At 33.9% G+C, this 15,554-nt stretch overlaps 2 protein-coding genes and 1 long non-coding RNA gene across 3 annotated transcripts; all 3 read left to right on the top strand.

Moving 5' to 3' along the window:
- Positions 1-1,694: 1,694 nt before the first annotated feature.
- Positions 1,695-3,448, top strand: LOC112511872 (probable carbohydrate esterase At4g34215). Its single transcript, XM_025117696.1, has 2 exons — positions 1,695-2,276; positions 3,235-3,448. Exons 1-2 carry the CDS (start codon positions 1,695-1,697, stop codon positions 3,439-3,441), a joined length of 789 nt encoding a protein of 262 aa, XP_024973464.1. The 3' UTR covers positions 3,442-3,448.
- Positions 3,449-7,298: 3,850 nt separating this feature from the next.
- On the top strand, positions 7,299-9,936 carry LOC112510914 (probable carbohydrate esterase At4g34215). Its single transcript, XM_025116269.1, has 2 exons — positions 7,299-7,880; positions 9,640-9,936. The coding sequence occupies exons 1-2, from the start codon at positions 7,299-7,301 to the stop codon at positions 9,934-9,936; spliced, it is 879 nt and encodes a 292-aa protein (XP_024972037.1).
- A 223-nt stretch (positions 9,937-10,159) lies between these two features.
- LOC112511763 lies at positions 10,160-11,865 on the top strand. The gene is made up of 3 exons (XR_003069120.1): positions 10,160-10,223; positions 11,050-11,153; positions 11,443-11,865. It is a non-coding gene; the product is annotated as an uncharacterized LOC112511763 (long non-coding RNA).
- Positions 11,866-15,554: the final 3,689 nt, after the last annotated feature.

Here is a 15,554-nt window from a genome sequence, read left to right as displayed (position 1 = left end):
AGAGAAACGAAACCCGTAATTAAATATTATCTTGAGTAAAGATCAACTTTGGTCCATAACGTTTACAATTTTTAACATATATCTTCCTTAAACTTTAAAACCTCGGATTTACTCTCCCATGTTTGTCAATTGCAAACAGTTTTGATCCTTTTGTCTAATAGTCATTAACCTTCTCTGTTACGTTCAATTAATCGAGATGTATTTTAGTTATTTTCACTATTTTATTATATTAAACTAAAAAAACATATTATATTTTTAATTTTAAATCATATAACAAAAAAACGAAAATTGGTGATAATCCTTTTTTTTTTACTGTTTTACAATTTAAAATTAACTAGTTGTGTACTCGTGCAATGCGACGTGAGCCGTGAATTTTAACGATTTTGAAGTTTCACTGGTTTTATTAGATAAGATTTAACGATGATATAAGTTACACTTGGTCTTTACATATTAATACAATTTGAATAAATAAGAGTTATGGTTTTAATTACAGTCTATCAATGAAAAAATTTGTATGATAGTTTAAAATCTAATATATTTAAAAGACTCCACAAATGTGCTCGATTAACACCAAGAACAAAGAATCAAGAGTTTGAGAGTGAGAATGAAAGTTCTAAAGCAATTAAATGAGAGATGAATGAGAAAACTTTTAATAACTCATTAATTTTGAATCTCACCTTAGTGGATGAGAAGAACACATAGAGGTATAAGTATAAGAAGGTGAAGACATGAGTGAAATGTGTCAAAAGTATCTTGGGAACATGAAAAGAAAATGTAATAATGTGCATTGGTAATTTGTACTATATGTTATTTTAATTGTAGATTAAAAGATTTTAAGACTAAATACATAAAATAGTAGTACTTAATGCATTATGAGTTGTTTTTAAGAGTTTATACATAAATGTATAATACTTTATGTATTAAAAATTGTAAATATTAAAAGGAATAAATTGTCCTTTTTTGCTTCAAATCACACTCCACACAGCAATATACAAAGCATACATTAAGACAGTCTTAATCAACACAAACATTAAACTTAAAGTCAACCACTCTCATGAATCAGCTTCCTCATGCCTGCAACTAAATCTTAACTTCTTTGAAAGAGACTCCCAATTTAATGAAGTTTTGGTGTTGACTCAATTACTTTTACTCAAAATAATATGATATAATATACTTGGCTTTATAAGACGTCTATTATGTTTAAATACGTCTTATCAAATTTATTGCAATACGTTTTATATAACACGTACAGGGGGTGTAAAAAAACCGTTATACCAATTTATTGTTAGATTTTCATATAAAAACATAATGTTTGATTCTATATAAGGGGTGTTTGGGATTTTGCTTATTTGAAACAATTTATATTTTTCTACAAAAACACTTATCAACTTATTATGAGTTAGAAGAGTTTAACTTCTTCAAAAACTTCTTGTTACCGGTTTGACACCGGTATAAGTTGTTTATCCGAACTCTCAAAAATGTTTATTACCGGTATCACATCGAAATAAGTCAATAAGTTGTTTTTATAAGCAATCCCAAACACCCCTTAAAAAGTCAATTAAAATATTTATATATGTTTGATTTTTTGTAAAACCAATTTTATGGTATTCATAATAATTTAATCGATTTGTTTTCTTTATTTGTTTAAGAAAATATGCAGAAAGAGAGCCACTACACCCATGAAGAACGTAAAGATGTTCCCTTTATTTCTCTCCTACGCCTGTCTGGTGATCTCCGCCGTGACTCGCCTGACAAACGCTGCCGCCGGCAAGAGCATTTTCCTCTTGGCCGGCCAGAGCAACATGTCTGGTCGAGGTGGGATCGTGAATCTGACCTGGGACGGCTACATCCCACCGGAATCTTCCTCTAACCCCGCCATCCTCCGCCTGACTGCCAATCTCAACTGGGAACTCGCCGTCGAGCCTCTCCACCGAGACATCGACGTTGCAAAAGTATGCGGTGTTGGTCCTGCGATGGCGTTCGCGAATTCGTTGTTGAAAAAGGATTCGAGCATTGGAGTGGTGGGGTTGGTTCCTTGTGCAATCGGAGGAACGAATATTAGCCAGTGGGTTCGTGGCGGCGATCTTTACAACCAGCTGATACGGCGGGCGGATGCGGCGGTGAGCGGTGGAGGCACCATCGGTGGGTTGCTGTGGTATCAAGGAGAAAGTGATACGTTGACTCTAGAAGATGCGGAGGCGTACAATAGCAGATTGCGTCGTTTCTTCGTTAATGTGCGCGCCGATCTTCACTTGTCACTTCTTCCTATAATTCAGGTAACTTCATGGATTTCAAAATTTTCTTCATTTAATTATTATATTTATAAAAGTTATATTATTAAACTAAAAATAAAAAAAATTTATAAAACAAATAAATTTTAAATAATTAGTTTGGTATCGATACCAATATTTTTTAAATTTTTTATGATATATTTTTATATTTAAATTTTATTCAAAAATAAAAACATAATTTTTTCTTCTCAAAACCACATAAAATCGTATTATAACATTGATTGAGACAAAAAAAAAAAACGAAATATTAAAATCAAGATGTATCTCGCTGCATTGTGCGAGTACCCTTCTAATTATTTATAAATTTATTTAAATACGGAATAAAAATTAATTACAAGTACAATTTTAAATCGTGCCTTATATTATTATTTATAAATTTATTTAAATAATGACCAAAAATTAATTACGAGTACAATTTTAAATCGTGCCTTATATTATTAATCGAATGCATTTTTTAGAGTCGAGTAAAATAATAAGTTATTTGAGTCGTGTTCGGAAAAAATACTAGGCTCGAACTCAAATAACTTTTCAATTTACGGCTTGAGTTCGAGCTCGAATATTTTTTGAATTGTAGAGCTCGAGTTCGGTGCTTGTTTATAGGCTCGGACTCATGATTGATTAATTAGTTCACAGGTTCTAGGTTGATAATTTTTATCTTTTTATTGTATGATTTATGAACATATAAGCATGGTTGGTTTGGAAAAATGTTTGCTCGAAAGGTTCGAAAAGTTTAATTGAGTTTTCGAACAAGCCGAGTCAAACATTGGTGCTAGAAGCTCGACCCGTTAAGTTAAACGAGTTTTGTTTTATGTTTAAGATCGACTCGAGCTCGAAAATTATTAAGCTCGGGCATGAAGTAAACGAGCTCGAACTCGAACAACTCATTAAAAACTCGACTCGTTACATCTTAACCATGATGATTAAATCTAGTGTATGATTACAGGTGGCATTAGCATCTGAATCAGGACCGTACACAGATATGGTGAGAAAGGTCCAACTGGGAATGAAGATGGTGAATTTAAGGACCGTTGATGCAATGGGTCTGAGGGTGCAGGAGCCAGAAAGGTTGCACCTCACCACACCATCGCAAGTCTCTCTTGGGAAGATGTTGACCAATGCCTTCCTTCAACTCTGTCTTCCGTCAATCTAAATACTCTTCGTTTTCGTCTATTTACCTATCTTTAAAATTAAAAAAAAAAATATTTCACAAACTTTTAAATTTATTCATCATTTTTAATGAATTTGATCGTTTATTACCATCTTGTTAATAGTTAGGGGTCGTTTACTAATCACTTATTCAGGTAAGTGCTTACCAAGTCATGTTACCTTAATAGATGAATATGGTAAGAAAAAAAAAATTATACCCGGTAAAAACGAAACAAGGACTATGAATCTTTCCCAGTAAGTGAGGGCGACGATTCTTACCACAGTAAGCGTTTACCGGGTAAATTGTTGCATACGATGTCGTTTTGGTGGACTAAAATCTTACCCGCTACGTAAATAATAGTGTTAAATTTGACCGGTACCGGGTAAGTGTTTGGTAAACGGCTCCTTAGAGTGCTTGTTAGTAGCTTAATAAGTTTAATAGGACTTACGACTTATTCGATCGATCATCGTGATTTTTTTGTAGTGGCTTAATGATAAATAAAGTTGTTTATTCAGTAAGCTTCTAAATGAGAGTTGTATGCAGAAAGCCCAAAAAAATTCGTACATGACTCACCCAATTAAAGAACGCGCTCACCCCTTCTATGAGAAAAACCCAAAAACGAAAAACTTTCTTAATCTATACAACAAATTAATCCATACAGACCAACTTTATCCATGCACGACTTAATGGAAAACCAACCAAACAATCCCTTACTCTTTTTTGGAAAACTTACTCCAGAGAACATGTGAATTTGACTCTCATCTTACGTGAACGAAAATCGGTAACTGATCGAACATAAATGGTAAAAAGATCAAAATACCCTTGAATTAACTTTGTTTAAAGGAAGTTAGTGGCCGTTTACCAAACACTTACCCAATAAGTGCTTACAAGTAAAATTTAACACTATTATTTACTTACTGGGTAAGATTTTAGTTCACAAAAACGACATCATATGCAACAATTTACTCGGTAAGCGCTTACTGTGGTAAGAGTCGTCGCCCTCATTTATTGGGTAAGACTCTTGGTCCTTGTCTCGCTCTTACCGGGTAAGATTTTTGGTCCTTACCATATTCATTCGGTGAGGTAATATTACTTGGTAAGCGGGTAAGCGTTTGGTAAACAACCCGTTAGTCGAAAAGATCAAATGTGTAATAATATGACTGTCACAATGATCAAAAGTGTAATTATTTCAAAATAGAACCAAAAAATGATAATAATTGATAACTATAAAGACAAAATATATAATTTACTCTTAAATTGGGCTGCTCATGTGGATAGTGGGCTGTTGACACTGTATTTAGATTAAATGGATTGGTATAGGAGGCCCAAATTAATTTGATTTTGGGTAATACTTATACCAATAAGTGAATTGTTAATCAGAGAATAAAGATGAAAAATATCAGAAGACTAGAAGGGTCAAATTATATGTGTTTGATTACGAGACGTGGTCAACGCAAGAGATGTGCGGGCGACTTGGTCCATAACATAGGTTGCGGTCAAGGTTGCACGAATCATGTGTGGTATAAAATCACATGTGCTTAGGTCGTTCTCGTCTTCTCTTATTTGATAACTGTTCTTGTTTGAACCCGACTTTAAAAAAAATTAAATTAATTAGTATACTTGCTTCAGACTCTGGCAAATTTTAATCAAAGGGTGGAAGTCGAAGGTTAAGTGTGGGAAAGTCAACCAATGGACTCGATATGCGTCAAGCCTATTAATTGTCATTATCAGAATAAGCATATGTGAATGATTATTCATGACACGTAGGGAGATCGGTAGTTGTGGTAAGTAACATTTTAATGCGAGTTTATGTACTGATTTGACGAATTTATACGTATTGGTTTGTTGAAATTGTAAGAATGTTTATGCCACGACTTGTGATATTGTGAAAGATGTTAAGCATGCGGCTATGTCTTACATGTTTTGAAAATGTATGAACATGTTTCTTTATTCATTATGATATGTTTCGGTGTCGTTGACTCATAGAGTGGCAGTGGCTAACGAGGGTAATGGGACTATAATCTATATGACGTCTTACAAGAGGGCAAGTGCATATGTCAGGCAATGACCTTAAGAACAGATAAGTGGACCGACTAAGGTGCCGTTTACCAAATACTTACCCGGGTAAGCACTTACCAAATCATGTTACTTTACCAGATGAATATGGCAAGGACTAAAAATCTTACTCGGTAAGAGCGAAGACAAGAATCGAGAGTCTTACCCGGTAAGTGAGGACGAGGACTCTTACCATGGTTAGCGCTTACCGGGATAAATTGTTGAATATGATGCTTTATAGGGAATAAAATCTTAGAGGCCGTTTACTAAACACTTACTTGGTAAGTACTTACAGGATAAATTTCCTCATCGGATGAACATGAGAAGGTTCAAGAATCTTACCGGGTAGAAGCAATGAGAACGATGGAGAGTCTTACCCGGTAAGTGAGGATGACGCGCTTACCCACTAAATTGTTGCATTCGATATGTTTTGATATACTAAAATCCTACGCATCAAAATAAATCATAGTGTTGACTCCTATCGGTAAGCGCTTACCGGGTAAACAATTTGGTAAACGGCCCATTCTCGGTAAGTAAGCGATAATGTTGAATTTTACCGGTAAGTACTTACCGGGTAAGTGTTTAGGTAAACGGCCACTAAATTTGTATAGTCACCAATCACATACTATCACATGCCCTTTCTCTAATAGACTAATAACTAGTTAACTATATTAACAATGATATTTTTTTTGTATATCTGAAAAGTACATTTTTCGAATGCAATAATTCGACTCTATCGTCTTGGGTATCATGAATTTCGTATTGGGATAATCCAGTTGAAAATTCTAATTTTAAATGTTATAAGATCGGGTCCTTATATATACCCAGATTCTCATTCACGTATTTATATAAGAGCTCGACAGTTACAAACGGTTAAAACGGATAAGACATAACTGCCAACAGTTATAACCATTAACAAATAAGATTTGATAACAGTTACAACTGCCTCAGGATCAAAAGCAATGAGTCGAAAAGAAGTCTAGAGGCTCTGATTAGACAGTCCAGAGCCTTTGACTTTAGCACTTAGAAAACTCGTGTGATGACTTTAGAACTCTGAGGTTAAGTCTCGGCGGCTCTAAGTCCACCACCTTTGAACAATACTTGGCCAAATTTCGTAATACTTCAACTCAGGTCTCTAACCTTCTGAAATATGTTCAAAACATCCGGAAACTCAAAATATTTAGGATCACTGCCAATCCTCTACATCAAGGACCCCGCAAGGGGCACCTTCCTCTTAACACTCGCCTTATGACAATCTAAGGTGACATAGACAACATTTGTGAGTGTCCCCTCCACACCTCCTACCAGATCGACGTAAATCCCAATCATACTAAAATGATTGATGACACTGAATCATCAACAATTGTCGTTCACTTTAATTATTTTATTATGGTCAGTGGTCAGGGTCTGCTTAGTTATTAACAGAATCTCATAAAATAAGTTGAAATACACATAAACTGATCCAGACACCCACGGTTACCCGATAAAATCTTCTGAACCACCCCATCCATAAGGAATAATTTATGTTGGAGCAAAGAATAACCATCTAAACGTCTAAATACACTTTTTCATACGTATCCGGATGATGATCATCTTGAAGCAATCAAGAAATACGACGTCGTGCCAAGCAAACTTCAATGATATCGATTGCCACAGCTTTTCTACTAGAGTATACAAATGGAGGTATAATCTTTGCTTTAAAGTGGGGTTAAATTAAATTCCATCTTTCTTTCATTCTTCATATTCATTGCTTTAAGGAAAGATGGCCATCTAAAAGGGACACCGTTACTGCCACCTATAGAGATATGCTCCTTCTGTATCTATCCTACGCTTATCTATTCATCTCCTCAGCCGTCACGGTTGCTAATGCCGCCGCCGGAAAAAGCATTTTCCTCTTGGCCGGCCAGAGCAACATGGCCGGGAGAGGCGGTGTCGTGAATGACACCTGGGACAACTACGTCCCACCGGAATCTTCGCCGGACCTCGCCATCCTCCGTCTCAGTGCCGACCTCAACTGGCAGCTGGCGACGGAGCCTCTTCACCGAGATATCGATACTAATAAAGTGTGTGGTGTTGGGCCTGGGATGGCGTTTGCGAGTTCGTTGTTGCGAAAGGACTCGAGTGTTGGGGTGGTGGGGTTGGTCCCTTGTGCAGTTGGAGGGACTAATATTAGCGAGTGGGGTCGTGGCGGGGATCTTTACAAGCAGTTGATACGGCGGGCGGAGGCGGCGTTGGAGGTTGGTGGCACCGTCCGTGGGTTGCTGTGGTTTCAAGGAGAGAGCGATACGGTTAGCCGAGAAGACGCCGAGTTGTACAAGACCAGGCTGCAAAATTTCATCCTTCATGTGCGTGCCGATCTCCTTTTGCCCGTTCTTCCCGTAATTCAGGTAACCTAATTAGCTATCCGTAAATCTATACCATATTATAAAATATTTGATAAAAATTCTTAAAAACCATTTTTTAATGCATGAATTATTGTATGTTGATGCATATTATTTAAAATTTAAAGATTACAAGTAAATTATGCACAAATACAACTTATTAAAGCTTTATGTTTAAATTCGTGTAACTAACTATGGATAAACATAATTAAATAGATGATAGACATCTCATTTTAAATTATAAAAATCTAAAATATAATTAGAATGATTATCGAATTGTAATAAAATAATTAATTATTATCTTTATAAGAAAATTATATTATTAAATCAAATATAAATTACTTCGTTATTGAACCTAAATTAAAATTATAATAAAAAAAATTGAATTAAAAATTACACAAAAAATAAAAAATTTTAAATAGTTAATTTGATACTAATACCGATATATTTTTGTCAATTTTTTATGATATTTTCACGATATTAGAAAATATAAGTAACATTAATCAAAAAACCCAAAAGATCTATCGAAATGAATTGAAATTTTTAAAAAATCCCTTGAAATCAACCAAAAGCTTAAAAAATTGAACGAATTCAAGTAAAACATATCAGATAACTTTATGAGCCTTTTATCCACTTTAAAGATAGACTCGCTTGATAAAAATCCATGTCCACCGTTGATCAGACAAACGAAAAGAACACAAAAAGTAAATCATTTTATATTGGATATTTTACAACATGATGCTGAAAAGTATTTTATATAAATATATATATATATATATATATATATTTACTCAAACGTTATTTTGTAAAGTGGTTAATATTTAAGATGTAAAGAATTGATCTCAGTCTTTCACACAGTTAAGTTCGAATTTGTCTGATTAGTAATTGCTAGAGGACGTAGTTTACTTTTACAAATAAACGACAAACGTGTTTATATGTGAACCTATGTGATTCACATATGAACTATATGTTTATATGTGAACCTATATAATTCATATATGATTTATTTTAACCGATTCATATATGAACTAATAAACTGATTCACATATGAACTAATTAATTGATTTGCATATGACCCCGTGTGATTCACACATGAACATATTAGTTCATTTATGAATTAGTTAAATAGTTAACATGTGAACTAATTAACAGATTCACATATGAACATATAGTTTATACGTGAAGCACATGGTTCACATATGAACTCATTTGCGGTCTATTTGTAATAGTTACGAAACTACCCCTCCATCTTCCGAATAATAATGCGAGGAATTATCCGATACTTATGAATGGTTAGGACTACTTCTTTTCTTCCAAAAGGAGCATTTACCACTTCTTAAATGAACATTTTCATATATATATATATAGGGTTGGGTTCATGTGAGATCAAGGGGTTTTCGTGAGACCCGTAAGACCAATTTATGTTCATTGATCAACTTTATAAGTTAAAGATCTAACGGTCTAAAATTGCACGGTGGCAATTTTGTGATTATTGAGAAGTCTCGTGGCGTTTATGAATGTTAAGATCTGACAATTGTATATCTAATCCAATGGTTAAGAATTAGTCTTACGGGTCTTGCGAAAAACACTTGGTCTCACATGATCCGAAGTATATATATATATATATATATATATATATATCAAAGGTCCAGTGAGTTAGTCGTCCTAACAGACCAATTAATTTTATAATAGTGCTTTATATATATATATGCTTAATTTCTGGCTAAGCTCCCAAACTAATTAAGTGGCATAAATGGAGTTGCAGGTGGCACTTGCATCTGGAGAAGGACCATACATAGAGATGGTAAGAGAAGCCCAACTGGGGATGGACATGGTCAACCTACGGACCATCGATGCCAAGGGTCTGAACCTGGAACCAGATGGGTTGCACCTCACCACACCATCTCAAGTATCTCTTGGCAACATGTTAGCCAATGCCTTCATCCAGACCAGACCTTCTGCCATCATCACACCTAACACTGCTTCAACAATCATGTCCCAGAACTTCCTTACACATTTTTTGTCTCTGCTACTTTTGGTAATTAATGCTTCTTTTTTGTAATTGAAGCATCCATTTTTATTAATTACGAGTATATGTTGTATTTAAATCCAAGGTGTATATATATTGTGAAAGAAATACGTGTCATAATTCCATCATTCCATGGCACTCGACTACCGTAACCACCATCTGCCACCTTACTCTTAACGTGTCACATGCTTACAACTTTATATATATATATATATATATATATATATATATATATATATCATATGGAAGTGCAGATTAAGCTCTTATCTAAACAACAGTTCCAACCAAATTCGATTGAGAGAAAGATGAATACATCAAAGGTATGTAAAGGTTTCTTTGTACCTGCAAAGGTCGAATGGGTGTTTTATGTTTTCATTTTTACCAAATTATATATGTTTCATCGTTTGGTCCAATTATAATGCTTTTAATTAATTACGGGGACGTTTATCTAATGTTAATTGGGTAAGCGTTTACCGACAAAAGTTACTGCCTTTTCAGATGCTATTCTTGGCTATTAAAATAAAAATTTTGTAAGTGTTTAATTGGGTAAGTTAGGCTCTTAACCGGGTAAGAGTCTCTTTTTGTACTAGGTAAACACTTGGGTTGTTGTTTTTCATAGATGCTCTGTCCTTGTCATATAGTAGGTGCTTGCTAGGGACGGACGTATAAATTAGTGACACCATTTGATTATAAGAAACAAGTATAAGAATATTTTTTACAAAAATCCTTATTGGTTTAATGGTTAGTTTATTGTTTTTCCTATATGAGGTTGAGGTTATGTGTTCAAGTTTTTTACTGTAATTTTTTTTTGGAAACATAATAAATCTGAAACTAATAGCTAAAAACTAAGAAAATGATGCCAAAGATGTTTGACCTCGGGTCTAAGGTGAAAGAAAAGTCTTGTAAACCAACTCTAGCAAAGAAACTTGTATCCTCCTTATGGTTTTAAAATAGCATACGACAAATTGATACGGTGGTACACAACAAATTTACAATACAACAGAGGAAAGCAACAGTAGATTCGATTGCCATGCCTTTCACTTTGGGCTATCTTCCTTCTCCTAGTTCTTGGGACTTGCTTYAAGACTGTGTTATTAATCCTCTATTCCCTCTGTTTGAATCCTCTTCTATTCTAATTGCGTTGAGGTCGTCTTTCAAGCACTTCCGATTCGCTATTCCCTGGGTCCATGGTGTTTACCCCGTAAGTTTTTGGTGAACTACCCATAAAAGTTTTCTCTTGCATTCACCAGGTAAAATTCTTGGTCATTGCATTCGATTAAGATTCTCAGTTCTTGTAATGCTCGTTGGGTAAGCGTTTAGTAAACAACCAATATATCAATCAAAATTATTTCTGAATAATGTTAGAAAAACAATTGTATTTAATGAATTTCATTTTTGTTTGTTTTAACTTTTAATTTTGTTTAATTTATCACTTGTCTAGTCGGTCTATATTACTGGTACAAGTGTAACAAGGCCTAAAACAACTATAGTTTTAATTTTCTAATGACTTATGTATCCGGATTGGAACTATGGTATTAGGGTACCGAACAAATAAACAAGGAAGGAGCGGTGGAAATTAAGGTCGATTCAGTGAATTACAAGTCGCCGGTGGGGAAAGACGAACCAAGAAAGGTGGTGGAAGTTAATCCTGACAATGTAGATAAAGCAAGCAACTACGCTAATCCGGGTGAGGCTTTGTCAAGTCGAGTACGAGTTGACCCGTCTCACTTTGTTCCTAATAAGTAGAGCTATTAATAGCAAACCACCCTTTAAAAATAGACTTTGTTGTCATCGTGTTTGTCGACCATTAATCTAAGTACTTTTCATATCGGTTATAATCAGAGACTTATGTGTATGTTATTTTGAATATTGCAATTTTTTGGCAAACGAATGAAGTGTATGAACCGACCGGAGCGTTTGTGTGTATAAATATGTAATATATTCGAGTTCACATCTTATATCCTTTTGGGGGTGTTTGAGATTGTTTATAAAAACAACTTATTGACTTATTTTGGTGTGACATCAGTAATATACATTTTTTAGTGTTTGAATAAATAGTTTATATCGGTGTCAAACCGGTAATAAGAAGTTTTTTTTAAGAAGTTAAACTTTTCTAACTTATAATAAGTTGATAAAGACTTTTGTAGAAAAGTACAAGTTGTTTCAAATAAACAATCTCAAATACCCTTAGTACTTATAAACTATTCAAATTTAATCATTTTAATATTATAAATAAATTATTATTTGTTATGTTTATAGTTTACTTAGTTTATATTATCGATTTAGGAATGTGTATGAGATATGGACAATCAACTATAATTGATTTCTTGAATTTTAGTTTTACTTTTAAGCTATATATTTTAATTTAATTTTGTAATTTATAGATTGAATTTTAAAGACCATAATTATCTCAAACGGCAAAAAACTGATCAGACTATATCGTATTTTTGTTGTCTGGCTTTACTGATATATATGGACACTTCGTTTCAAACATGGGCGGATGCACATGGAGACCATTGGAGTCCTGGGCCCCCAACAAAAAAATGTTTAAAAAGCCCTATTTTTTATTTTTTATTTGTAGTTTTTAATTTAATTTGGTTAGGCCTCCAACAATAAAATTATAAAGGTCTCCTCCTTAGTCCTTCTCCTTCACGGTTCACACGGTAACAGGTCACGCAGTCTGCTTACCTACTCCAGTCTCCAGTCTCTAATTTGATTTGGGTAAAAATTTTGATTTTTAAATTCCAATATTTAATTTTGAATGACTTTGRTTTTGTTGTTTGCTTCACAATTGATGATTTGRTATYTTGGTAAATGYTTTATGTTAGGTTAATTTTGCAATTTTATAGACAAATAGAAATGTTAGGTTAATTTTGCAATTTTGTAGGAAAATGGAAATGTTAGGTTAATTTTGCCAATGAAAATGTTAGGTTAATTTTGTAGGAAAATAGAAATGTTAGGTTAACTTTGCAAATTTGTGTTGAAAAGCAGTATGCAAGACAATTAAAGATCCAAGTGTTATTTGTGAATTATATGATCAGACAGAAGGAATAATTCCTAGTTGGTAGGTCTTCTTGGGTGTTCATCTTAAGAAGAGTACTAAAAGATTAAAACATAAGCCTTAGAGATTACTCTCTACCACATCATTGCATTTCAGTAAGCAGGATAATCAGTACCACATATGAAAAGGTAAATATACAAGTCATATTCACTCAACAAATATAAATTGTAGGGTCAATGCCTAGCTTATTTCAACTGCATCAGTTATCTTTATTCGGTTAACTGAAAAGTTTAAACCTGAAAATGAAAACCCGAAACCTTTTTTGGTTCGGACGAATTGTTCGGTTTCGAAATTTTTTCGACCCTCCTAAGTGTGTGCCCCCAACCATAATAGTTTCTAGATCCGCCACTGGTTTCAAACTACATGGTTTGAAAAGTCTCGAACCGTCACCAGTGGTATCTATTAAAAAAACGCTTAAACCGTCTAGATCTGATCGTGAACACCGGTAAAGGTAATTGTGAGTGAGAAACAAGATTATTTGAAATTAAATTTTGAAAAACTAATATCTAATTGAATATATTGAATACTTTAATATATAACTGATATTATTAATTTTAATTTTTGAATGAGTATATTAGGGTGATAAAAAGCCTTGTACCCGATGGGGAATCCGATACGAGATACCCGAACCCGACTTGACAGGAGATTGGATAGGGATGTTGAATCCCCAAATATGTTAACCCGAGATGAGGATACCTCTCAAACCCGACCCCGACCTCGAATATTTATTACTAAGTTTTTATGTATAGTATATAAATAAATGTGTGTATTTATGATATTAGAATAATGAATAACCTAATAAGTAAATATATAACACACAAATATAATCAATATTTGATGATGAGAAAATTTTCAAAAGATATTATAATATTGGTTTGATTGTTCGGAAATGATACCAATATGGATATATAAAATTTGAATTATTAAATATTGTAATTGATATATTTATTTTTAAACTAGTTTTATGTAAATACAACCATTAACATTTGGTTAATTGAAGTTTTAAAATAATGTCGCTTAAACGTGTAATTGACATTTATAAAAATATTATAGAGAACATTAAATTTTGTAAATATTATAGAGAACATTAACAAAAAAAATTGATGATTATATTAATTTAAAATTGTTGTAACTTATTCACATTATTTGATAATCTAATTTAATAATGTCTTATAATATTTTATCTTTTAAAAGATAATTGTTTTTTTTTATTTATAAAAAATAGGTGAATCACAATTAATTTTAGAGTGAATTACACTTTTGATCCCTGTAATTTACAAAAAGTGAATTGTCTCTTTTAGCGGTTGCCAACAAATGGTGTTAACTTCAAGGATCTTAAGTGTCATGAAATTTAAAAGTTAGAAACCGTCAATATAAATAGTTTGTTTTAAAAAATCAAATTCAAAATTTAAACAAACCGAAGGACAACCATTGTAATTCGCTCTTTTTGAATTGTAAAAGGATGAAGTCCTTATGTTTCGCGATTCAGAGGTAAGTTATAATAGGGAGTTTGGGACTGTTGGTGTCTGGTTGTGGTTAGACCCGAATATGCAATAAAACTTAAGGGTTTAAATGAGAACGCCTTCATTTTACGAGAGTGAGAACACTCTTTTACTATAAACAATTGCATGTGATATTATTATTTCATCATATGTGATACTAAATCAGAGACGCATGCGACTTTCGGCGCGATCTAGGTTGCGGGCCAAGTTGTTCTTACATCACTAATCCACTCGCATGTATTATCACATGTGATAAGGGTGTTTTTGATGTGATACTATAATCCATCAAGACCATTACATGTGATGCTAAATCATAGACGCAGACGACCTTTGGCGCGACCTGAATCGCAGAATACGTCGTCCACACACCACCATGTTCTCTCACATGTATTATCACATGTGATAAGGGTGTTCTTACATTCTCGTAAAATGGAGGTGTTCTCGTTTGAACCTCCACCTATATATTTCTAATTATTATGGTTGACTATTTTAAGTTTTATTTTTAAAAGTTTATTTTTTATTTTTTAAATCGAAGCATAAAAACGGGTAAAAATAACCAAAATTATAATATTTTTTTTATTAACCTGGATATCCAACCCGTTATGTGAGCCGACTAATCTCGGGACGACCATCTGCTTTGCAGATAGCCCGGAGTCACCGCATTTGAACCTCCGTGACTAGGGGTGTAAATGATGCGAGTCGAGCTCGAGTATCATTATACTCGACTCGAACTCGAAACCTAATCTCGAAGCTCGAACTCGACTCGAAAACTCGCGAGTAGTCAAAATCGAAGCTCAACTCAAACTCAATTCAAGCTCGAACTCGAACTCGAATCAAACTCGAACTCGAGCTCGATTCAAGCTCGAACTCGAGCTCGAATCAAGCTCGAACTAGAACTCGAATCAAGCTCGAACTCAACACTACAAAAATGCTGGGTATCAGCGAGGGAAAATTCCCTCGCTGATCCGTCGCTGAAAGGGGTTTCCGTCGCTGATCCGTCGCTGATACTCCGTCGGTCAAACAGTCGTAGGTAATGCTATCAGCGACGGATCAGCGACGGAAATCAGCGACGGATTTGCGAGGGACAC

The sequence above is a fragment of the Cynara cardunculus genome, assembly GCF_001531365.2.
Source record: "Cynara cardunculus var. scolymus isolate 2C chromosome LG 4, CcrdV1, whole genome shotgun sequence".
NCBI lineage: Eukaryota > Viridiplantae > Streptophyta > Magnoliopsida > Asterales > Asteraceae > Cynara > Cynara cardunculus.
The sequence above is the reverse complement of the archived record's forward strand: the minus strand, read 5'-3'. Positions and strand labels throughout refer to the sequence as shown.

Bases quoted from the DNA above. Each gene is read 5' to 3' on its own strand.
- LOC112511872 (XM_025117696.1), top strand. From the start codon at position 1,695: ATGTTCCCTTTATTTCTCTCCTACGCCTGTCTGGTGATCTCCGCCGTG. The intron at 2,277-3,234 runs GTAACTTCATGG...GTATGATTACAG, and splicing joins CACTTCTTCCTATAATTCAG to GTGGCATTAGCATCTGAATC.
- LOC112510914 (XM_025116269.1), top strand. From the start codon at position 7,299: ATGCTCCTTCTGTATCTATCCTACGCTTATCTATTCATCTCCTCAGCC. The intron at 7,881-9,639 runs GTAACCTAATTA...ATGGAGTTGCAG, and splicing joins CCGTTCTTCCCGTAATTCAG to GTGGCACTTGCATCTGGAGA.